General features: G+C 34.9%; 1 protein-coding gene across 7 annotated transcripts in view; it reads left to right on the top strand.

Annotated features, from left to right (window-relative positions):
- Reph (Regulator of eph expression) overlaps nucleotides 1-25593 on the top strand; it is a 119670-nt gene that overhangs the window by 18061 nt on the left and 76016 nt on the right. For all 7 annotated transcript variants that reach the window (XR_016142154.1, XR_016142150.1, XR_016142149.1 and 4 more), the window contains exons 2-3: nucleotides 4932-5007; nucleotides 18288-18408. Coding sequence is in view for 1 of the 7 variants with exons in the window: in XM_089093649.1 (XP_088949775.1) it covers nucleotides 4932-5007; nucleotides 18288-18408 (197 nt within the window). In the remaining 6 variants the exon portion in view is untranslated. The remainder of the gene's footprint in view (nucleotides 1-4931; nucleotides 5008-18287; nucleotides 18409-25593) is intronic.

Below are 25593 nucleotides of genomic sequence, written 5' to 3'. Positions count from 1 at the left end.
CACAGTTACAGCTGCTTTTGGCACACGCCCGCCATGGTTGGTACGCGCCATCGGGTGTACTTGATTTTTGAAAGTGGGTGCCCCCTCGAGGTTCGCAGTCTACATTTAATCTCAGATTCTATGAATTTGTTAAAATATTTTTGGCGTTCTACTTAGTTCTTAAGATAGTTAATTGTGTTTTTGTTTTCCAACCTTTGAAAATCCGTCGTTTTTGTTTTGAAAATTTTCCAAAATATCCTCTTTTTGTACAGTTAGTAATGATAAGAAAACAGAAAATTTCGTAATAATTTATTTTGGCCATCCTGTAGGTACACAACTGGTTGAACAAAAGTAAAAACAGGAACGTATTTTTTTTAAGTTTTTTTATGATTTTTTTTTACTTATTTTGATACGTTACATCTTTTGAGTGACCTTAGCCGAAAATTATCTTTTCTGAAGTTGCCAACGCTGAAGTAGGGGGGGGGGGGGGTGGTGCTTTGGGCACATGTAGTACACCCCCTTCGTAAAAAAATATGGAAATCCATGCTTTTCCTATTTTTTCCAAAAGTTTTCATTTTTTTTTTGTCTTCGTGTCTGCTTCACTGGCTTGATAAATTACTAGTCGGCAAGGTTGCCACAGCGGTCAGTTCATAAAGTGCTACATTTGCGTGCTACAAAGCGATTTTCGGTGCTATAGTAAAAACAATAGACTGTAATAGTGCTAAAATAATGCTAAAATAGTGCTAAAATAAAATAGTGCTAAAATAGTGCTAAAATAAAATAATACCTTGAGCACGTGCTACGGTGCTACACATAATAAAATAGTTCTAAAATAGCACTTTCGTGCTATAGGTGGCAACCCCGCTGGAGAGGTGTTTGCCGTTATCTCATCTTTAGGAATAGCAAATTCATTTCTGCAGATGGTATTATATGTTCAATTTCAGATTACTTGAAATCTTTGTGTTTTAAAGTCCTTGGGAGTTTTCCAAGATCAGAAACATGTGGCTGTGTGTGTTATCCAAAAAATATGGTGGACATGTAAAAGTGGAAACTGTTGCTAGTGTAAAAAAAAAACATCTCGTGTTTGGTGTCTCTTTGCATTTTTTTTAAGCTCTTTAATTATTTGTTTTTCAGAAACTGAGATCAGACACTTGTTACTATACTAATTTGGACAGTTACACTAATGACACTAATTTTGCCTTATTATTGCACTGAAAAAATGCCAAGAAACTCCAAATACTATGTGCCGCTGTTTTTTTTTTTTTTTTTTTTTTTTGCCCATATTAGCTCCAGCGTTTGTCAGCCAATAGTTAGTCCACAAGAAATCTCATCTTCGAAGCTAATACCTAGAAATGTCAGTTTTAATGAGGTGGATAAAAATTGGGGGTAGGCCTAAAAACTTTTTTCATTATTATTTATTATTTTATATTATTATTATTATTATTATATATTTATAATTTAATTATTTAATCAATTATTATTAGTTATTAATTTTTTAATTATTTAAAAATATTATTTTAAAAATAATTAATTATTAATTATTTAATTATTTATTTAACTTAATTATTTATACTATAATTATATAAAAATTACATTATTATTATGCATTTAAAACGTTTATATTCATATAAACGTTTACATTAAATGTTTTTCATTTGTTAGTAAAAACGTTAGTGCCATGGTTTTGAATGGTTATTGTTACGTTTTTTTTTTTTTTTTTTTTTTTAAAATACGACTGTCTTGAATCAAAGCAAATTCCTGCTAAAAAAAACTAGCCATGATTTAGATTCTGTATCTTCCTGTATTCGAATTACTGTAGATAGATATGTATGCCTACAGTAGAATCATTCCGTATGTCAACCATTATACAAAGCCGGACCGAGATGCAAGTGCTCCTGAGAACGTAAAAACATAAGCAACATTAGATTTTTTCACGGGTTGACAAGTCATCTCTTGAACGCGAAACTTGGCTTCACCTTTGTAACACTAAACTTTAAAGAATCTAATTTTAAATTAATTTATTCCAATACATATATGAAAATCAGTAATTAGTAGTGTAATGTTATTATTAAATTTTTTTTTTAGAAATTACAAGTAGGTTGCAAAGTCTCGAGTTGGTTTTAAAGGCATTTTGAGAAAGTTTAAATGTACAAAATACATGTTCCAGGGTAGTATACACTGGACTGCTGATGGCAGATCAAATAAGAGGAGTTGTGGGCTTACGGGTATAAGGGCGGAGCTTTTATGCGCTCCAAGACTGTAGTTGACAAATAAAAATATTACTGAGTCCTGATTATACTGTATATAATTTATATACACTGATTCGAAGTGTCCATAACATCTGGCCAATAATGAGAGGTCTAACAACTGGTAGATTAAGCCAGTACTTCTCGTTGGTACTTTTACAATCAGTCGGCTGCTTCCACATCATCACAAGATAGTTTCCGTTTTCCTTTTCTTTTTTATGCTTAAAGCATGAAGGCAAGGGAGTATTTCTCATTACAGTCAGTAACTGTCAGTAGATTTCATTAAAAGGCGAAAAAAAATTTATACGTGATTTGGCAAGTATGCCCAAAAGTGGTATTGTCTTGGTAGGAATTTTGGTACTTGTTAATTAGCCAGAACACACTAAAGTCCATGATCTGAATGTAAGATCTGAGAAAACCGGTTTGATAGCCACAAAGACAAGTGACGGGTGATAAAATGCATTGGACTTGTATAATTTGGGCTATATATTTGCAAATTAGGGGGGTATAGCGGGTCTGCATGCAAAATGTGTTAGCTCCAATTATTCTGCACATTATGAAGTAGCCTAAGAATTGTTTCCTAACTTCACGCTGTCCAAGTACTTTTCCCCCTATGCCCCTAATGTGCAAATATATAGCCCAGATTATAGTTTTTTTTTTTTTTTAATTTTTTTTTTATTAATTTCAAAAGAGCTATCTATTCTAATTAAACGGCCTTTGTGTTTCGAAAAAAAATTCGAACTTTAGCGTAAATAGCGAGGTATTGACTAGGGAGTGGACCCCCTCATATGCGTAATAGTTTCTGTTCGTTTTAAGTTTTAGTGTTGCTCCTTACTTTCAGTTGAAAAAACTTATGTTTTTTATTTAGTCCCTAAAAGGACGGTCACAGAATGTGTTTATATTATTATTTTTTTTTTGCGAATGGTGATCATTGATATGATTCTCTAATTACAATTTTTAGTTTTCTCAGACCTTGCATTCAGTTCAAGAACTTAGTGTGTTCTGGCTAATTAACAAGTACCAAAATTTTAACCGTCAAATTCAAAATGTCTGAAGGCCTAATAGTTGAAGATAGTCTCATATCCAAAAATACGGTATTTCGTGTTTTCAAACATTTCGTGGTAACGAACTGTAAGTAAGGAGCGACCCGGCTTAATAGTAAATGAAACTAAAAAACGGAATTTTGATACCAGTAAATACATCAAAAGAATCTGATTTTTATGCTGATTTCAAATACATAAGTTTCAGCAAGTTTAGTCTTGCCTATCAAAAGTTACGAACCTGAAAAATTTTCCTTATTTTCGAAAAAGGGGGAAACGCTCCCTAAAAGTGATAGAATCTTAATGAAAATCACACATCAGATTCAGCTATAAGAAAATCCTAATGTAGAGGTTTGAAGCCCCTATCTGCAAAAATGTGGAATTTTGTATTTTTCGCTAGAAGAAAGATCACGGATGCGTGTTTATTTGTTTGTTTGTTTTTCTCAGGGGTGAACGTATCGATCCGGTGGTCCTAGAATTTCGTGAGAGGGTTCATTCGAACGGAAATTAAAAGTTATAGTGCCCTTTTTAAGTGATCAAAAAATTGGAGGGCAACTAGGCCCCCTCCCACGCTCATTTTTTCCCGAAGTCACTTGATCAAAATTTTGCAATATCCATTTTGTTCAGCATAGTCGAAAATCTAATAAATAATTCTTTGAGGATGACTTCACCCCCCACAGTTCCCGGGGGAAGGGCTGTAGATTATGAACTTTGCCCATTGTTTGCATATAGTATTCGTTATTGCGAAGTATACAGATGTTTTCTGGAGGGATTTCTTCTGGTGGGGAGGGGGGTCAGAGGAGGGGGTTACGTGTAAGGATATTTATATGGAAGATGTTTTCATGGGGGAAGGGACATTTCTATGAAGGGGGCGCCGGATTTCCCAGCATTACGCATATGAGGGGGTTCACTCCCTAGTCAATAACTCGCTAAATGTTTTTTTTGTACTTTCAAAAGAGCTATCTATTCTAATTAAACGGCCTTTGTGATTCGAACAAAATTCGAACTTTAGCGTAAAGAGCGAGGTATTGACTAGGGGGTGGACCCCCTCATATGCGTAATAATTTCTGTTGGATTTAAGTTTTAATATTGCTCCTTACTTTCAGTTGAAAAAAATAGTTTCTTTTATTTATTCCCTAAAAGAATGGTCACAGGATGTGTTTATATTATTTTTTTTTTTGCGAAGGGTGATCATATCAAGCTTCGACTACTCTCTAATTACAATCTTCTTCCGGAGAAATTCAGGGAAAGCCGACTTATTTTGAGGATAGTGGAAGCACTGAATACCCCTCCCCCCGTTGATTTCCTGTTTGGTTCTCTTTTTTTAAGCAGACAGCTCATCAATTATTTATTTTAGTGCAAAAATTAAACTCCGTTAAATATCATGGTTTAGATATAACCATCTGTAAAGAGGTCGTAATTTATATTATTTTATAGCCGTGAGATTTAGTTTTTAGTTTTGCGGTATAATTTCACAATCTTTTACTTCACATGTTAGATTCTTAAATTATAACGCCTGAATAAAGGATGAAGTCATTGATTTATCCGTGGATTTCGTTGCTAGTATAGAACTTAAATTTTCTCTTTCTTTTGTACTTGGTTCCCAGAGCCAGCGATTTGGGAGCTATGGCCATGTGCAAAGAGTCTCATATATTTTCTCATTTAGGAAATCAAATCTGATATAGATTCTGGTACAGAGTCAGACGAAGAACTGAACAAGAGCTGTCAACATCTTCAAAATAGTGAGTTTGGATTTGTTTTATAGTGTTTAGTTTCATTTTTATTTCTTTCGAGTATTGGGGATGGAACTTCGATATGAGGTATTGCTTCCGATTATTTTAATCAGTACATAGGTCTAAGCCTTGGAGTTATCAAAGGATTTTGTTAAATGAGTCTCAAAGCAAACTAACTGCCTTTTTTGGTCTTAAAAATTATGGGAGTTCCAATGACAAAACAGATCCCCCCCCCCGATTCAGGGAACCTCTAGTCTTGATTACAATTCACGATAGAAAAGAAAGGGGTACTTGGCTAGAATCCGGTAGTCACGCGAGAAGGGAAGTTTTGTTAATGCTAATGAAATAAAACAAAATAGGATAAAAATATAATAGTTTATAAACAAATTAGGGCTATATATTTGCACATTAGGGGCGGTGGGGGTATAGCATAGCATATATTAAATACGTAACCGGTATTGTTCTATTAAACGGACTCTTTTATCTACGGCAATGCATACCAGTCACGAAATAGACTGAGACGCGTGATGGAAACAGGTTTAGAATGCCTTCTGGGATATAAACAAAGGCAAGAACTGTATTTAAATTTTGGTTTTTTGGGGTTTAGGGGGAGGGAGGTACCTAGGTTAGGTTAGGTTACGTATTTAATATATGCTATACTTTGCCCCCCCCCCCTAATGTGCAAATAAGGGAACAACTAGAACTAGCACTATATAAAAGAGACCGTTTAATATAAGTGTACCTACGTAACCTAACCTAGGTATCTTTTTTTACCCCTTCAACCCCAAAACACTAAAGTTTAACTCTTTGTCACGGAGTGAGAAACACCTCACAAGGCATAGAAAACCTGTTTTTCATGTAGCATCTCGGTCTTTCTTGATGCAGTCTTTCTACCGGATTCTAGACAAGAACCAAGAATAGTTATCGCTCTCTGTGAAACTGGGAAAGGCGTTCTTTACTGACCTTTGATGAAACCAATCCTTTTTTTGGGGTAAGGTCCATAATTCTTAAAAGTTGGAGGTTCTTAGCTTTTTGCTAAGTAGCCTGTTCTGTCGTCTATCGATATACTATCCCCCCCCCCCATTCCTACGTTAGGATCTACACTGTCGTTCTGTGGCGTTAATTGGGGAGCGTTTGCAGCCTCAGAACCTTACCCCCTTTGGATTTTGAAATATTTGTTTTTGGGGGTGGTGGTGGTAGTATTTTCATTAAAAAACGCGTTTTTTTTAGGTTTATTCATTGAAAAAAACTCCTAAGACACAAATTCCCCCTGCATTTAAAAAAATAAGCTGCATCCCCCTGCCTATATTTCTGCGAATTGATGCCACTACTTCCCTTTCGTTGAACCTGCATATTTTGAAAACAAGCAGAGACCAGGGACGCCATTTCTGCTACCTATTACCTATTTTTTTTTTTTTTTTTTTCTCGTGCGTTTACAGTGGGTTAAAGATTACGTATCCTTCGCGTGCTGCATATTACCTAAAATTACCCAGTTTACTTAGAATTAAATGGACGCAAAGACATCTAAAAGAACTGTCCGCTAGCCCTCTATCCCCCAATCCCATCGTCTTAGATGTGACTGAGCTTATGCTCTTATGGAATTCCCGTACGTCTTCATGATTAATTTTTGCATTCATGTTTTTTTTTATAAATTTAAATTCTATTTTGGAAATACGTTTAAATTCTTCCGTGTTTCTTATTATCTATATATAATTTTTTTAAATTATAGAATTAAATCCTTGTTTTAGTACTTTTTTTTTTAATTTTTCCCTCATCATAATTTAACTTCGGTACTGATACATCATATTACTCTGTCAAGGTACTAATTTGTTGTCTTTTTTCACCTAATTATACTTTTGTCAACACATTTATATTCCCCCCTAGATTTGAAAAAGTACGCTATATTCCCCGCCCCTCCCCCCACCTATATTTCTGTAAATTGACGCCACTACTTGCCTTTCGTTGAATCTGCATATCTTCAAAATAAGGAGAGGGCCCTGTCCCTGGCCTGCTTCCAATGATTTTTCTGCTACCCCTCGTATATCTTTTTTTACTCGCGCCTTTACGGTGGGTTAAAAATTACGCATACCTCACGTGCCGCATAAAAATTACCCAGTTGGCTAAGGATAAAATGGACGCTAAGACATTTAAAAGGACCGTCGGCTAGTCCTCTATCCCCCCCCCCATCCCATCGTTGTAGATGTGGCTTAGCTTAGGCTCCTGTGAATTTTTTTTTAATTTCCACATATTTTCATGGTTTATTTTTTTATTCATGCTTTTTATAGATTTAAATTCTATTATGGAAATACGTTAAAATTTTTCTGTGCTCCTTGCTATTTATATATAAACATGTTTAATTCTAGAATTAAATGACTTATTTTAGGATTTTTTGTACTTTTTCGCTCTTGATAATTCACCGCCGATACTGATAAATCATATTACATTGTCAAAGTAGTGGTTTGTTGTCTTTTTTCGCTTAATTATACTTTTGTCAACACAAAATCGTATGATGGTATTACAGCGCCATTACGTCTCGGCCGAAAAATTTGATTCCAAGCCAAACGATAAAATTGTTCTCTTCCCAATGCAAACTTAATTGATATCCATATGCTAGCTTTGAGGGAGTTGTGATTCTTATTTGATGGTGTACTTTTTCTGGCGGTAAACAAATGTGACATTGGTAAACAGGCCAGCGAGAGGTTTCATACTAGAACGCAACTTGTGTGCTGACATTTTATTAGGGGTAGCTCAAAAGAGGGTGTAACGAGTCATGCCATCATTAAGGTTTGGGCTTAATCAAGTGGCTCTCACAATGAGCCTGGTAGGGAATCCACAAGTTGTTGTTCCCAGAACTAAAGGATGTACCTACCCTTTGTTACAAGTTGGTATTCTGGGAGACTGAACATTCCAATTTGTGCTTTTTCTGGAGAGAAGATGTATAGCGTTGGAAAATCTACCTGCGGGAGATTTGTTTTTCGCATGACTCTTAGAATAAAGTTAGTAGAAAATCCACAAATTGTTGTGCCCAAAACAAAATCACGTATCTTACGTTGTATATAATTTATAATTCAGGGATTGAGGATTTTAAGCTTCAGATGTAGGTTTTCTGAGAAGCATAACATTGGAAAACATGCCTGCGGGAGATTTGTTTTTCGTATTGCTCTTAGAATGAACTTTGATGAGAATCCACAAATTGGTATGCCCGTATCTTAAGTTTTATATAATTTATAATTCTAGTTTGGAGGGGTTTAGGATTCTAAGTTTAAGGTAGTTTTTCTGGAGATGAAGAAGTTTAATGTTGGGAAACGTGCCAGTGGGAGATATGCTTTTCGCATGGCTCTTAGAATGAACTTAATGGAGAATCCAGAATTATTGTGTCCGAAACGAAAGGGTGTATTTTACGTTTTACATAGTTTATAATTCTAGTTTGGAGGGCTCTTAGGATGAACTTAACAGAGAATCCACAATTGTTGTGTCCTAAACCAAAGGACGTATTTTACGTTTTACATAGTTTATAATTCTAGTTTTTTTTTGGGGGGGGGGGGCAGAGGATTCTAAGTTTAAGGAATTTTTTCTGGGGATGAAGAAGTATAACGTTAGAAAATATACCAGCGGGAAATTTATTTTTTGTATGGCTCTAGAATGAACTTAGTAGAGAATAGTAAATTGTGTGCCCGAAAAGGGGCGTATTTTACATCCTATCTAATTTTTAATGCTAGCTTTGAGGGATTGAGGATTCTTATTCTCGATCTGCTTTATCTGGAGATAAAGAAGTGTAACAGCAGGAAAAGGCTTAAAGGAGATTTTTTTTTCATACTGGGAAACTGGGTTCGCATCTTGCATATTGATATTTTCTTTTGGGACAGTCTAAAAAATAGCAGGTGGATCATTCCGTCTTTAAGGTATGATTTAAATCAAGACTGATTAAAAAAAGAAGAAGAAAAAAAAACATGGAGTAACAACTGCATAAAGACCGTACCCAGGGAAGGGGGTTACCAGGTTTGAACCCCCCCCCCCTTTCGTCCAAATCTTTGTCTGACTCGTAATAAAGTAAGAAAAGCGCATGTAAGCAAATTTTATGATGCATTTTGTGAATTTTTTTGTACCTCCCCCTCCCCCACCCGATCAAAAACCCTGGGTACGGCCTTGCAGTGCATATATTGGTTTGTTTTTTCGGTACTCCTGTACTAAACGCACTCTTTTATATAGTGCTAGTTTAGTTAATGCTAATGAAATAAAATAAAATAGGATGAATATACAATAGTTTAGAAATAAATTTGGGCTATATATTTGCACATTAGGGGTGGAGTGGGGGTAAAGTATAGCATTTATTAAATACGTAACCTAACCTAGGTACCTCCCCCCTAAACCCCCCAAAAAAAACAGTTTGAATATAGTTCTTGCCTTTGTTTATATCCCACAAGGCAACGTAAACCTGTTTTTCATGACGCGTCTCGGTCTATTTCGTGACTGGTTTGCATTACAGTATATAAAAGAGTGCGTTTAGTACAGTAGTGCCGTTTTTTCTTTAATTCTTTTTTTTTTTTATTCCTTCGTTTTTTAAGTTTTTTTGGTTTAAATTATTCCATTTTAACGCTTAGGACGCCTTGTTGTAGCCTATACAGGCGAATGGTTGTTCATCTTTTCCTTCCTACTTGCCATAGACATGTTGTTTTTCACGATTATCATTGGATTTATCTATCTATTTGTTTGTCCATAGGCTTATGCGTGTTCTCATCTTGTCCTAGCTGAAATGGGGCTGTGACAGGCGATAATAACCAGAAGTATTAGAAAGGCTCAATGTTTATTTAGTTTCCTTTGGGTATGACCGGGTTCCCTAGTCATATGGTATCAAGAGGGGCACCAAGGTTCTATTCTAAGGCTAATCTGCTGTTGAGTTCTTTTCAATGGTGCTACAATTGGGTTCCCTTGCCTTTAAAAGTTCATGTGCAGGCTAGAAGATTTAGTTGATAGACTTTGTTTTTCGTGGTTTATATATGTATGTATTTTGTTAAGTTTCATTCTTATTTAAAAAAAAAATAATAATTCCCGAAAATTTTCCGGGATTTTCCTGAAAATCTCCCTAAAACGGAGGGGCAAGAACGCTTGGGCCAAGAAGCGGCAAAGCTTTAAATCCAGCCCCGGTTATGTGTTACAGCAGGCTAGGACACGTTCTGTGGATGAAGGATGACCGATGGCCAAAGATTGTCCTTGTCGGCTAACCGTCTAGGGTCAAACGGTACTGTTCTATTAGCTGCAACCGACGCGATATATTGTAAGGGAAGATGCTAAAGAAACTAGTCAAACTGGTTCTTTCAACGGAAAAATCCTATGCCCAGATTGCGAACAGTGGTTTGCACAATATTTAAACATTGGGGTTTAGGGGCGAAAGGGTACCTGGGTTAGGTTAGTTTACGTATTTAATATATGCTATGCTTTAACCCCAGCCCCCTAATATGCAAATATATAGCCCAAACTTATTTCTAAACTATTGTATATTCATCATATTTTGTTTTATTTCATTAGCATTAACCAAACTTCACTTCTCGCGTGGGTTGCAGCTAATAGAACAGTACCGGTCAAACGAAATGCAGGTCGTCCCCTAATGGAACGGAAGGGTCTTGTGAGGAAAAACTTGGTGGATAGGAAAACTTTTGGGAGGCTGTAAAGAGTGAGGCTTTGAATAGATCGGGACGGAGGAGGAGCGTACGTTGCTGTGTTGGCCCCAGGTGGCTTGGTGCCGCAGTGAGATAGTAGTAGTAATATCAGATGTGTTTATAATTTCTTCTGAATTTTATTTTGCCAACTAAGGGCTTCAGTGTTTAGTTTTTTATTCCGATTTAGTTCATAGATGATATGTTTGGTTGTATGTTATGTCTATTCATAGATGATATGTTTGGTTGTATGTTTTGTCTATTGTTCTGTTTCCTTTTCCAATTCATTTGTTCCTCTATGGAATTTCGTTACGGTTTTACGAGTTGGACTGAAGTTGGGGGGGGGGGCGTCAAACCCCCTTCCTGGACACGGTCTTGGTTTATAGCTGATTTGCTTTAGCGATTTTTTTTAATTGCTCAATGCTTGATTATACATACAAAAAATACGGAAATATTAAACTTTTGAGAATTCTATGTTTCAACTATCACGAGCGTATTTTCCTCCAGGGATAGCCTGCTGCATGTGACTGAATTTCTGCAAGAAATCTTTGTAGCATTTGACATTTTTGTATCGTAAATATTACAAATATTTTCATATTTTTTCCATATCGTTGACGGTGTGTCATTCCCTTCTTGATTGATTACAGAAATTTAAACGTAAGTTTTGACAACGCTTACAGTATTTAAAAGGGGTGTTTTCCAAATAGAATGTCGAAGCTAATAAAGGCTGTAATTTATTCTAGTGAACTGTTTTTTTTCATTTTTACGAAATAAAATCATATAAGACATATTTCTTATTTTAAAAAAACTGAAATCAAGAAACACAAAATTTTGCACTGATCCCCACAAACTCTCCCTGGCTTGTAAAGGAGAGAGAAAATACAAATACAAGTTCAAAACTAACTCATAAATAATAAAAAAAGATGAGGGGGGAGGGAGTGTGATTAGGTCTAATATCTTATCTTTCCATTCTCTATATTTGATTCAGCACTTTTAAATATTTCCATGGACGCCCATACGGGGGGGCGCCCCCCCCCCCTGTCTGAATGATGCTGCCTTATTTTTATATTTTTGTTCTGAGATTTCTATTATATAGCATTAAAAGTGCCAATTAGACGAGGTTTGCCCCCCCCTGGAATTCAGCTTATGTGCGCCCATGAATATTTCGTTGTTCAAAATGGACTGTAGATTAATTGAGCCTGATGTATTAGCACAGGGCCGTTTCCAAGGCTAGGGGTTCCCGGGTAAAATTTAATTATGGCACCCCCTCTCGAATCAAACATAAACAAAAAAGCTCTAGAAGCCCCATACGAGGCACCTCCCGCCATGATGCCCGGGGCAGCTTGTCCAGGTTGTCGTCCCCCTTGAACGACCCTGCGTGCACGCTGTATTTTTTTTTGTGGACGTCCAATCATAATTAAGTCCGAAAAGATGGTTCTATCCCATTATCAGGGCCTCTCAGCGTAATCACTATACCCTGGCAATGATAAAACCCGTCTTGTGACGTCTTAACTGTTGTAGAGCAGGCAATGATAGCAAGGTTTTCATTGCGTATACGATATTAAACTGTGGTTTTTTGGGGTTTAGGGGGGGGGAGAGACCTAGGTTAGGATAGGTTACGTATTTCATATATACAATGTTTTACCCCCACCCCCTAATGTACAAATATATAGCCCAAATTTGTTTCTAAATTATTATATATTCATTTTATTTCTTTAGCATTAACCAAACTTGACATTTTAGAGGTCCGCATAATGGGATAGTACCCAAGTTTTTTCAACTGAAAACAAGGAGCAACATTAAAACTTAAAAAGAAGAGAAATTATTATGTATACGAGGGGGATTGCCCCCTCCTCAACACCTCGCTCTTTACACTAAAGTTTTTCGACACTTCTAAAAAAGTTACTTGCTGTTCTAATTAAACGACCCTTGTGTTTCAAGAGTCGTTTTTAAAGAATTGGGACAAAATTTAAACTTTAGCATAAAGAGCGAGGTGAGGAGGGGGCACCCCCCTTCATATACATAATAATTTCTGTTTGTTTTACATTTTAATGTTGCTCCTTATTTTCAGTTGAAAAACTTTTTTGTATTTGATTTTTTATTGTTTTTTAAATAACGCCAGGAAATCTGGCCCCACCTCCATGGAAAAATACCCTTCCCAACGGAAATATCCTCTGACAATCCAATCCTGGTGAAAATTTAACCCGGACAATTACCCTTAATAACTCCACGCGTAAAATTGAGTCGGTAAGGAGAAAGCAAGACATTTAAAGAAATTTCATATAGGAATTCTGGAAAATTTCTCCAGTACGCAAACTCCCCTGAAAAGTCCCCCCAGCAGAAAATTTGTCCTCTTCCCATCCAAAAAAATGCATGCATACTTCCTAATTACAAATACTATACGTAAACAATGAACACATTTTTTAACTGTAGCACTAAACTTAATGAATCTTATATATTTGGAATTAGCATAATAAGCCGATTCCTTTTATGTATCTATTGGGAAGGCGTCATAACAGCTAACCGTCAGGAGCACTAACGTCAGGACGTCGACAAAATCCGTCATAACATCGACAACAAAATCCGTCAGAACCACTAACCGTCATAACATCTAAAATTTAAAAACTTTAGTTTTTTGGGGTTTAGGAGAGAAAAGGTATCTGATAGGTTAGGTTACGTATTTAATATATGCTTTGCTTTACCCCCTCCCCCCGCCCCTGATGTGCAAATATATAGCGGAAATTTGTTTCTAAACTATTATATACTTATTAATATTCTATAAATTTATAAAAATTTTTAGATGTTGCGACGGTTAGTGGTTCTGACGGATTTCGGATGTTATGACGTTTAGTCCTTGTGACGGTTAGTCGAAATGGTAGCACCCCTATCTATTGATAACAAAATTCCGCTTCTTAGAGTTTCGGTTACTATTGAGCCGGGTCGCTCATTACAGTTCGTTACCACGAACTATTTGATTTGATTGTTTCTTTCTTCGATCAGAAGAAAAAACAACAACAATATTTTTGAAAAAAACTCAATATGATACGGCTCATAGTACGATACGCCACTTCTTGCAAAGATTTCAAACCTCCAGAGCCCCCCCTCTCCCCCCCTCCAAAAAAAAACGAAAAGAAAAACTATTTAATTATTTAATAAGAAAATAATATAATGTTTACTTTGTTCATAAGGGAGAAAGAATTCTGGCAAATTCTTCTGTAAAAATTTCTTGGCTAACAAAAGTGCATATACTGCCAAGAAACATTGTTTTCTTTAATTGTTTAAAAAAAGGGGTTCGAGATGAATCTAATGGAGAAACAGATAACAAAGTCAACTTTGAAAATGGGGGAAACACTGCCAATGGGTTAAGTATTACATGATGCGGAACACGTATTTTATATTTTACAAGAAATGTTCAGTTGCAGATCTATGGGCGCCAAGCTCCAATCGCCTCGGAGGAGATGGGCTTTGGGGAGAGGACTCTCCTTCCGAAAATCTTACGGTGTTCCCAACTTTCCCATAAGTTTATATAACATGTATATGTTTAATTATATTTTATGTATATATATATATATATATATATATATATATATATATTTCGTTTTTACGCGTTCGCTATATATATATATATATATATATATATATATATATATATATATATATATATATATATATATATATATATATATATATATATATATATATATATATATATATATATATATATATATATATATATATATATATATATATATATATATATATATATATATATATATATATATATATATATATATATATATTTATATCACACCATCAGATTTGGCGTACTAGCGGACCCTACTGTAGAAGTATAAAGCTCCTATCTGCAAAAATGTGGAATTTTGCTACTTTTGTCAGAAGACAGATCACGAATGCCTGTGTTTTTTTTTTTTTTTTTTTTTTTTCAGGGTTGATCGTATCGATATAATAGTCCTAGAAGATTGGGAGATGGTGCATTCGAACGGAAATCAAAAGTTATAGTTCCCTTTTTAAGTGACCAAAAAATTGGAGTGAAAAAGGGCCCCTTCATACGTCCATTTTCCCCAAAAATTATCTGATCAAAACTTTGGGATAATACATTTTGTTCAGTATAGTTGAAAAATAAAATAATCATGTCTTTAGGTGTAAAATGACCCCCCACAGTTTGTGGGGAGAGGCCTGCAAATTATGGAATTCGTCCAAAGTCTACGTATACTATTTGTTATTGGAAAGTATACAGACATTTTTATTGGGGGGGGGGGTGTGCTTAGGGTAGATTTCTATAGGGAGAATCTTTCTTGGGGAGTGAAATTTCTGGGGGCTGAATATCCAGTGGAAATATTACACTGGTGGGATTTGACAGAATTACTATACGAAATTCTTTTTAATTGTCTTACATTCTCTTTGCCAAATTTTTCATGTCGAGATGTTCTGGGGGAATTATGCAGGCGCTTTTTTCCGCGTGGTTTGACTTCCGGGAAATAATTTCCCCGGAAGGGGGCTTTTCTAGAGTGATCGAGAAACTGATTAGAAATTAGTCTTATTCAAATAAAAGAATGCTTAGGAAAGTTTTTCAGGCTGAATCGCCCGCAAGCAATTTTACTGGGAGGGGGTATTCTCAGCGAGGATGGAACTGTCTGGAAACAATTTGACGGGGGGGGGGGTGCACATCACGTTGGAAGAAATTTCCACGGTAGTTTTCCGTGAGGGGGAGGGGTTTATTTCATAGAGGGTGAGCAACATTTACCGGCATTATTTGAAAAACCATTCCATATTTTATTCCAAATTATTCAAAATTTTAAAAATAACTCCATGTATGAAGGATCGCCCCCTCCTGATTACCTTGCTGTTTACGCTAAAGTTTGACGGTGTCCAAATTTTTTAAGAGTATGTACTGAAACACGGGGGTTTAATTAGAATAGGAAGATTTTTTAAAAGTGCTAATAGCTTTAGCATAAACAGCAAGGTTTTGAGGAGGGGGCAACCCTTCATTTTATACGGAATAAATCTGCCAAAAAATTAATATGCAATTTTGCTTAAAATTTTTTGTGTACGGTAAGCCAAATTCGAACCTGTATTAATTGAAAAACCTTCAGAAATTAATAAAAAAACAAGGTTTTTTAACTGAAAGTAAGGAGTGGCATTAAAACTTAAAACGAACAGAAATTATCCCTTATATGAAAGGGTCTGTCCCTTCCTCAACGCCTCGCTCTTTTACGCTAAAGGTTTTTATTGTTTTAAAAAGTAGAGTGTGAAAAAGAGTCTAACTTTAGCGTAAAGAGTCAGGCCTACAACACTGTATGAAAATAGAAAGCTTCTTTCGAAATTTTCAAATCTTCTACAAATTCCCCTCTATTCGACCTACTTTATTGTACTTTTCTCTTGGTTCGACACCTACAATTTTTCTCTTCAAGTTTTTCTTAGATTCACCTTCCCAAGATTGCCTAGTCCCTCATTCTATGAAAGCCTGTTTTTATTGTTGTTTTTTTGTGATGCCTAGAGTTTACGGGCGGAGTACAGAATGAATGTGGTTTTTGGCAGTTGAATTCAAACGTGTTTAAACGTGTTGTCGTTTGAACCCGGTTTTTTTTTTAGTTATAGACGCAAACAAAAAATTGTTTTCCTGACTATTATTAACTCGTGTTTTAAAAGCGCTTTGTTTTATTCATCCCGAATGATCAATGATTTACATTTGTTTTATGCATCGTTTCAGCCCGTCAAAAGTATGGTTGTTTACAGTAATAATGAATTAAAATCTATTTTAAATAATTATTTAATTCGTGAAATAAGCAATAACCAATAGAGAAAAAGTCGGATAATTGAAAAGGGATTATGTACCATTTTTTGTACAACTTAGATTGTGAGTCCCATGACCTCAAAATAAACAAGTTCTATCAATTCATTCAGTCTGTTTTACTCTGTTATTTAGTTTGCAAGATATATGTAAGCAATTAAAATAAAGCAATGATATGATAAATGAATAAATGAACTTCATGACAAATGAACTTTTAAATCTGTGGACGTTGGGAATTTTTTAAACATGTATAGATTAAAGTTCGTATATTTCAGTTTCATATCCACAATCTACGATCCAATTTAAAATAAAAACGAGGGCTTGTGGAGATTTTATTCGTAAATTTTGGGGCCTCTTGCATCGAGGTAAGCACAGGTCCAAGGCTGAGGGGATAGGGGTGGGGGGGGCGGGTGGTATATTATCAAAGAAAAGAGTAAAATACCTGAAAAAGGTATTTTTTGGCGCGCATTTGCCAAATTTTCTTGAAGGGACCTTGAATCCATATTAGCATGGTAAACTCCCATTCTCCTTTATTGAGTAGTTGACCCTGAGTAACTCCCCATTCTTGAGTAGATGAAAATATTTGCTGACCAAAGCTATTAAATAAGAGATAAATTCAACACGTTACGCCCCCATGTTCTCCAGTCAATGGGGAATTGTAACACTGGTAAGCAATCTGTTGCTTACTGCTTGTTTTTATGAACCTTGTAAATATCAATTTTCTTTACTTTTATGAAGTCTCAAAAGTTAGTTGAGATTTATTTACAAAGAATTAAACCCAAAATAAATAGGGGGTATTAATCCCCATAGACTAAAAAGGAGGGGACGATACCTCGTTAATACCTCGCTCTTTACGATAAACTCTTTTAGTACTTTCAAAAGAGCTATTTATTCAAATTAGACCGCCTTTGTGATTCTGGGGTCATTCTTAAAGAATTGGAACAATATTTGAACTTTAGCGTAAAGGGTGAGGTATTCACGGGGGGGCGAAACCCCTCGTATACGTAATAATTTCTGTTCGTTTTAACGTTGCTCCTAAATTTCAGTTGTAAAAACTTGTTTTTTTATTTAATATATATATATATATATATATATATATATATATATATATATATATATATATATATATATATATAATATCATCAACAACTGACCAATCATCAACTATTTTATATTCTTATCCCAAGTAAGCTTACATTTGGGAATATGACATCAAACCGTAAGTAACAACTTCACTGCATCAAATGATTGATATCTTGGGTATATTTAACGAAGAGCAGGGGATTCGAGAGGCAGGGGAGTGGGTGATATGAAGTATATAGAGCCCCTTCAGTAAGTATTTACGTTCTTTGTTATCAGCGGTGTGGTTTGCGACTGGACAACAAGTTATGCAATAAACCGAAGAGGAGATAAAATCTACATTGCTTCCAAGCAGGCCTCACTGGCCCCAACAATCCTGGAAATGAGGTTCCAAAATTTGGCTCAAGAAAATTAGAGTGAATACCTTGAGGATAATTTTTTTTCTTTAATTAATACAACAGAAGATTCGCACTTGTTTATGACTTACCTTCTTGTGCCTTATAATGTATTAACATTTTGTTTAGCGCTGTCCAAAATATGATGTCATATAGATGCTCACAGGCGAAATTTTGGACTGGGAGGAGAGAACATGAAAAAAAAAATGCAGTCATAAGATACGATTTGTCCGGTAAGAAAATGTTTTTCAGACGGATATTAGAGAGGGAGGTTCTTCCACATCCCTCCTTTTTATAGATTTTTATCGACCTTATGATTTTATCAGCTTTTTCTCTTCTTTTTTTTAGGAATGGATATGAGTAGTCATGACTCCGAAAGTTTTAGAGAAAGGTTTACTCGGGAAAGAACCAGGTCTAGCAGCGGCAAAGAAAACGCACCTATCATCCCTGTCAGAGGAAGACAAACCAGGTAATTTTACTTAACCAGTTAATTTCCCCTATTTGTTAATACTAGCTAACAGTATTGTTAATTCAGCAGTACATTGTAGATTAATTTCAAAGTATCTTGGGGATCCTAGATACTTTGTAAATGGGGATCCTAGTAACTGGGGATCCTAGTAACTGGGACAACGGGGACGGTTCCAAGAGCAAGAATGAGCTATGATCGACTGCAGTGATCCAAAAAGGAGTTATTTTACGACAAATACTATATGTATATATATATATATATATATATATATATATATATATATATATATATATATATATATATATATACAAATTAAGATAGCACAGTACACTAATGCTCTATTTATAGTGGCCACTTTTAGCGTAAGACCTAAAGTTACAAGACTCCATATATGGCAAAGTTACATGTAGAGTTACTTTAGGTGCGTCAATTTGGGGGACGGGTGAGTGGGTGGGTGAGGGCTGTGAGTAGTTGACTCCTAAATCCTTTCTCAACCACCACCCCTCCTGTATTTTGAAAAAACGTCTTTGTATTTTCAATGAATTTTTTTTTTTTGGGGGGGGGGCGGGTGATTATCATTTGAAAAAGAGCCCCCTCTAGATCTTGAAAGGTATATTTCCTAAAAAATAAATCTCCTCTAGATCTTGAAAAGTACATCTCCTAAAAGATAAATTTGTAAATTGGAACCTCTGACAGAGATCTGAAATGACGATAAAATAAAAGTTCAAAATAGGGATAAAATCCTTTTTAATAGACAGTGTATAGAAATTCACAGAAAATACCAGATATTTCGGTCACATATGCAGTGACCGTCACCAGCTTTACTACTGATGACGGTCACTGTATATGTGACCGAAATATCTGATATTTTTTGTGAATTTCTATACACTGTTATTAAAAAGGATTTTATCCCTATGTTGGACTTTTATTTTATCGCCATGGAAAGGCAGTGTGGTCTCCGGAATTATCTACATCTGAAATCACCTAGATTTATTTTGAACAGAATGCACTTGATTGTTTGTATTGCTATTTTCTCTTGATCCTTTAATCCTCTTTCGTCTAAGGTTTTCTACCCACAAAGAAAAAGGCATGGAGATCGCTCAAAATAGCGCTTTTTGGTGAGTATTATATTCATAGGTCTTTCTTATTATAAGGTTCTCTATTACTCGTTAGGTCAGACTCCAATTAAGACTTTATCTAGTGGGGAGGGGCTGGCTCTCCTTACCCTTTTTTTGTCATATCAGAAGTGGGTTGCCCCCTAGATCTTGAAGGGTTTTTCAAGTTGATAAACATTATTTGGTACTGGTGCATTAGATGGTCACTTCTAAAAAGTCAAGTTTGGTTAATGCTAATGAAATAAAACAAAATAGGATGAATATATAATAGCTTATAAACAAATTTGGGCTATATATTCGCACACTTGGGGTGGGGGTGGGGCGTAAAGCATACCCTATATTAAATACGTAACCTAACCTATGTACCCCCCCCCCCTAACCCCAAAAAAACAACAGCTTAAATATCGCAAACGGATTGAAAACTACTCTGCATTCCATTTTCTTAATAGCGGTCTCTTTGAAAATAGCCGGTCTCTGGCGGGTTTCGTCTGTCATTGCATGACTGGTTTCCTTGTATAGTATATAAAAGTGACCATCCAATGAACTAGTACCCATTATATTAGTTGTGTCCTGATTTCGTCTTCAGTAAATATTATTCGCATTTTCTTTATTTCACCCTTCATTCACTTGCTATTGCACTGCATAGTATTCTTCTAGAGCAGAAATTTGCAATTTTCAGCTGCGGGAGTATCGCCTCATCCGAGGACGACACACGGCTTAAAGAAAGCGATAATTACGCTGATGCGATACTTGCGTTTGAATATTTTGGCCGGTACATCGATGTCGGTTATCGTTTGACGGTAGTGTGTTAAGGCGACATCTCCCACAAAAAGTATTTCGTATGAGTATTTCGTATAAGTAAGGCGATGATTCACTCGCTCAGAAAACAGCTGGTCCTATGTTTTGTTGACTCATTCGATTAAGTTTTTTTTTACTATTTGTGTTTGAAATAGTTTCCTGCTAGATCTACGTATAATGCTTATTGGCATTTTTGATATATTCATAAAAATCTTTTGAAAATTCTCTTATTTTCCAATTATTTTTTTGACTAAAATATCAGATTTAGAATAAGATCGTAATGCATCCTCCAACCAAGATAACAGGTGGTGCTTTCTCGTGTCGGTATATTGGGTTTAAGTTGACCTGCGACCCTAGACAAAACTTGAATTAATAATTACTTTCTAAGTATTTTTAACTTGCTTAATCTACGACAGTGACAATTTGCACAGTTGATATGAGTTTAACTAAAACATTAATAAAAAAGATCTATTATTTGCGTTGTCCACGCGATCAATAAATTTCAAGTAGCTTATATTCATAAAAATATTTTGAAAATTCTTCAAATTTTCGAAGTTTCTGGTTTAAAGACAGCGTTAACACGCCCGCTAAGATAACAGATGTTGCTATCCAAGCATGTGAAAGGATTTTTTCGAGGGTATCCAACACTAAAAAAAATGGGAGAGGGGAGGGGGGGGGGGCTATGATAAAAAGAAATTTTCATCGTTACTTAGGTACGCTAAGCTGAAAGAAACTAATGAAAAAAAAAGACGGTTCTAGAATACGTCAATGAATGAACAACTTGAGTGGCTTTGAATTGGTGTTGCAATTCTATTATTCATTTTAAAGCAATGAATATTTTTGCAATGGATTTAAAAATGTTATTTTTCTTCTTTGACCCCCTCTCCCTAAAGAACAAACAAACAAAAAATCCTTCGTCAGAGGAGCCCTGTTCTTTGTAAAGAAGTTTCTTAGAACAAACCAGATGTAAACGCAAATCTCTCTGGCAAACCTTAAGGTTCCTTCACATTGAAAACGTAAGACTTTACGTTACGTTTAGTCCTAAGGTTGTTACGTTTCATGTTACGGGTCTTACGTTTATATTCCTTCACATCGAAAGTCTTCCCTTCACACTGCAACGTTAATTTTCAGCGCTACCCATGCAAAAAATTGCTTTTCCTTGTTGTGTAAGGAAGGGGGCTGTGATTTCCTTTTTCTAGGTTTTTGACCATACTGACTCCAACAGTATACTTTTCATTTTGATCTGATGCCATTTTAGAGGGGCTTCAGGCTTTTTTTTAACCTCTTGAAGAGAACACTGGCTAAGGGAAAGGACACTGCATGGCAGTATCCAAATTTCTCTAAATCTGTTTATTTTTTTTCTTTAGTTTCAGTTTCATGGCGGGCATGTCTTCTTACACATTTTTAATAGCTTTATGTTAAAAAGCGTCTCTTTACATTGTTTTTCACCATATCCCATAGAATTAAGACACCTAATTATAGCTATTAGATTTTTTCAAAGAAATCTAAAACCAGTTACTATATTTCAAAACAAAGCCATAGAAATGTCAAAAGTATTTTCTTATATCATGTTTTTACTCTGGTACTAGTGTTATTATTATTAATTATTCATATTGCTGAAATATTTATTTTTTTAGACCTACTGGACATTTTTTTCATATAATTTAATGCCTACCTTCAAGAGAGAAAAAAAGCTTTATTAAGTTCGTCTATAAAACTAAAAATACACTGAATGATTAAAGTATTTTTTAACTGCCTTCATGATCTCCATTTGCAACTCTAATTTTGAGTCATCTGGTTCTTTATTCAGATGAGATAACAGTGATTGTAGAAAGTACTACTCCAGATCATGCTGGTCATTGCTGTTTTTTTTTTTTGTCAATTGCTTGCTGTTCCTTCAGGTCTGTTTGATCTCTAGACCCTGTCTTTGTTCTATTATGAGTTTGATTTTGGCTTGTTGATGTATATATTTGTTGCCTACTAGAAGCTTGGCATCTTTGGATATCTGTTGGATTGTTAATGAGAATTTCTTCACTAAGGGTAATAAAATCAGCATCATTCACTTCAGCATAGTTATATTGTTGGCACCCCCTGCACACTCTGAATAAATGTCCACTGATATATTCTCATCTTGAGCAGTGTTCTCTTTTGTCTTATGGTTCCTTTCAATTATATGTTCAGAAAGTAAGTTCATTCTTTGTACAAACTTTTGGTCTTCTGGCTTTAAGCTTATACTAGCACCGGATCCACTTGTAGATCTCCCTTTTTTCTTTAGGTAGACATAGTGGTCTCTCAGGTTCTCAAGCTCCCCCATCTTTTGATAAGCTCATTAACTAGAAAAAAACACAATGATTACTAAATTTTTCAGTTTTTGAACTTTAAACATACTCATTTTATAGCCCAATTTTTATTGCAGCTTATTCATAAAATATATTGTGGAGATTTAGTTAATTTTTCTCCTCAATAGCAAAAACTCCATAGCTAATTAATTCTATGGAGCAACAAAAAGAGAATTTTTGGACCACAGAAAGTCAAGGATCACTCAGAAAAGAAGTAAAATTTACTGTGCCTTAAATCAAATTCATTGAAACAAGTACTTTGCCTACATCCAATTATAAAACATTTGTTAGGGTACTAACTGAATTAATATCATTTCTTTACTACAATAATACCTCAATGCATAAATACTCAATAGACTCTACTGTATTTCAATTTGCTTATCAAAGTTGAGTGTCACTTAAAACATGTTGGTGATGGGCCAAAAAACCATGCATATTCAGTGTCCTGATTTGAAGCTTTAAAATACAATACAATTTGATGTGTTTGTATCAAATTTTAAGGTTGCTTTGGGTCCAACTAAAGTTAGTCAAAATCAACTTTTACTTGAAGACAATATCCACACACAGGTGTTTGAGGAAATGATGACATTGTATTTACTATCCTCTTTTTTTTTCTTTTTTTCAAAGTTTTGTTTTTCTATGACATTTTCCTTCCTTTCTGACAAAGTTCTTAAAGATCACACATTACATAGATATAATGACCAAATATTATTTCCAACTATGTTATTCAAATCTTTTTACTAAATGGTTTTATCCTTCATTTAAATTCTTAGTAATGTTTGGTAGTTGATATATTTATCTGTGTCAATAAATCCATACAAATATATTTCAATACCACAGGAAATATTGCTGTAGCCTACTGTGAATACGCTGTCTATTGTGAATTCCATAAATAATTTTCACATGTTGGAAATGTAAATAAAGTGTTGGTGTAAAAAAATAATTTAAAATATATAGCCTATTGCCTATTTTATAAACAAAAGTTTGAAGATCATTGATGCTTGTAATATTTTTGTACTTATTTCAAATCAAAACTTCGGTAATATTGTACAGTTTTATCATTTTGAGAAAAAACAAATAGCCTTAAATAGCCCATAGTGAACCCAATCATGGGGAATGGCAATACAATGCAAGGTAGCATTACAGATCAGCAGCTTTGTAGGAGAAAATGGCTTAATAAACTTAAAAATATACCATTAGATTCCTTGTTTTATGCTCTTTTTCTGTATCATATGTGTTTCTGACAGTGCACCTTATCTTCCCTATTGGTCCTGGATATATCCCTAAGATAGCCTATATAAAACTTCTACATTGCCAAAGAAATTAACTTAGTCTTTATTTTTTCTCAATGATCCTAAATCTTTTTCATTATAGAGGATGTTGAGAAACTAGTGATATCTATCCATTTAAATGTACCAAAGTAGGTTAGATTCTAATCTAAATTTATTCTTGCTTCAACCTCATAAAGAACATTTTAAATCCTGAGTTAAGTTACAAAACTAATGTCCTAAATACCATTTTAAATGATTAACTGTACCACAAAAGGTTTTATTTTAACCTCAAACCCAAAAAGAATTGAAAAAAAATTAGCAATATTTATCAAAGTATAACCTAGCCTAGGCCCACAAATCAAGACAGTCCATACTTACTACTTTCTTTCCTGCTGATGAAAAACTTGGATCAGACTTTCCAAAGAATTTAGTTTAAATTGCTTGTCCTTGAAAACAGGGTCCTTTGAGCTATATAACCTTTTCTAGCTTCTGCAAACTCAAATATTTTTTTCATCCAAGTTCCATTTTGCTCAAACGTAAAAGTAAGAAGTTGAATTATTTTGAACTGCTTCCGTCAGACCTCTAGCATTGCGTTTTGACTTACGGATACGTTAACGTAAGGTCTTACGGAGGGTTATGAGTCTTACGGAAGGCTTACGGAGTTCAGTGTGAAGGGGAGAACGGAAAGCCGAAATTCAATGTGAAGGAATCTTTTAAAAGAGTTGTGCTGTTGGCCTCAGTGTTAAAGTCTTGTAGTAATTCCCTTTCGTTTTTTTTTAGCTATTTCAAGAAATCTGTGACCTAGTTCGAAACCCAATTGGAAATGATTTAAATTTACCAATTAAAAAAAAAAACGGTTCTATAATACGTCAATGAATGAACTACTTGAGTGGTGGGGCATTTATCATACAAGTATCGTTATTTAAATAAGAAGTGCCAAGAAATACAAGAAGTGCCGAGAAATATAGGATATGGGTACGGCTGCTATTCCATTTTGGCCCATTGAATCTAAGTTAAACTATGACTGCACAAAACAATTTTTATTAGTTGCGTTTTTTTAATCACAGTCAGTGCAGCGTCCAGGGGTGGGTGTGGAAGTAGATCTATTCTGTTATTTTCTATGTTGAATACTGAATGCAGGGTTGCCACCCCTTGTGATTTATCACTACTTCTATTTTTTATATTGTCTGAAAAGAAGAATCAGCACCTAAATCTCAAGATTATTGAGAAAATCACTATAATTAACCGAAGAAATCACTAAGACATAAAATAAAATTTCACCGGGTGGCACTGAATGATAGTAGTTGACAGAGTTAGTAATGTATTAGTAACGAAACCTGGTGATGCGTGAGAAAGAAACAGCGGAAATGACTGTAAGTAGTTTTTATTCCATGGAGGTTTTAAGTACAGGAAACGCAAATTTAACTAACTAACCGATCTTTTTTTTTTCTTTTTTTTTTGGTGGCAATACCTGACTAAGAATGCATTTTATCAAATAAATGAGCTAGAAAATATCTTCAGGAAATAGAAAAAGGGAAGTTTATGAACTAATAAACTTCATTTTTTCTGCTTCAAAGGGGGAAACCTCAGAATGTTTGTTGTGGTAAATTTTTGAATGCAAAATTATACCCGTTGAGTTGAGTTATATCTGAGTTAAGCTCG

This window comes from Artemia sp. Qi Xiang Cuo, chromosome 8 (assembly GCF_049724085.1).
Source record: "Artemia sp. Qi Xiang Cuo chromosome 8, ASM4972408v1, whole genome shotgun sequence".
In the NCBI taxonomy this organism is placed as follows: Eukaryota; Metazoa; Arthropoda; class Branchiopoda; order Anostraca; family Artemiidae; genus Artemia; species Artemia sp. Qi Xiang Cuo.
Note: the sequence above shows the minus strand (reverse complement) of the source record. Positions and strands in the feature narration are given on the sequence as shown.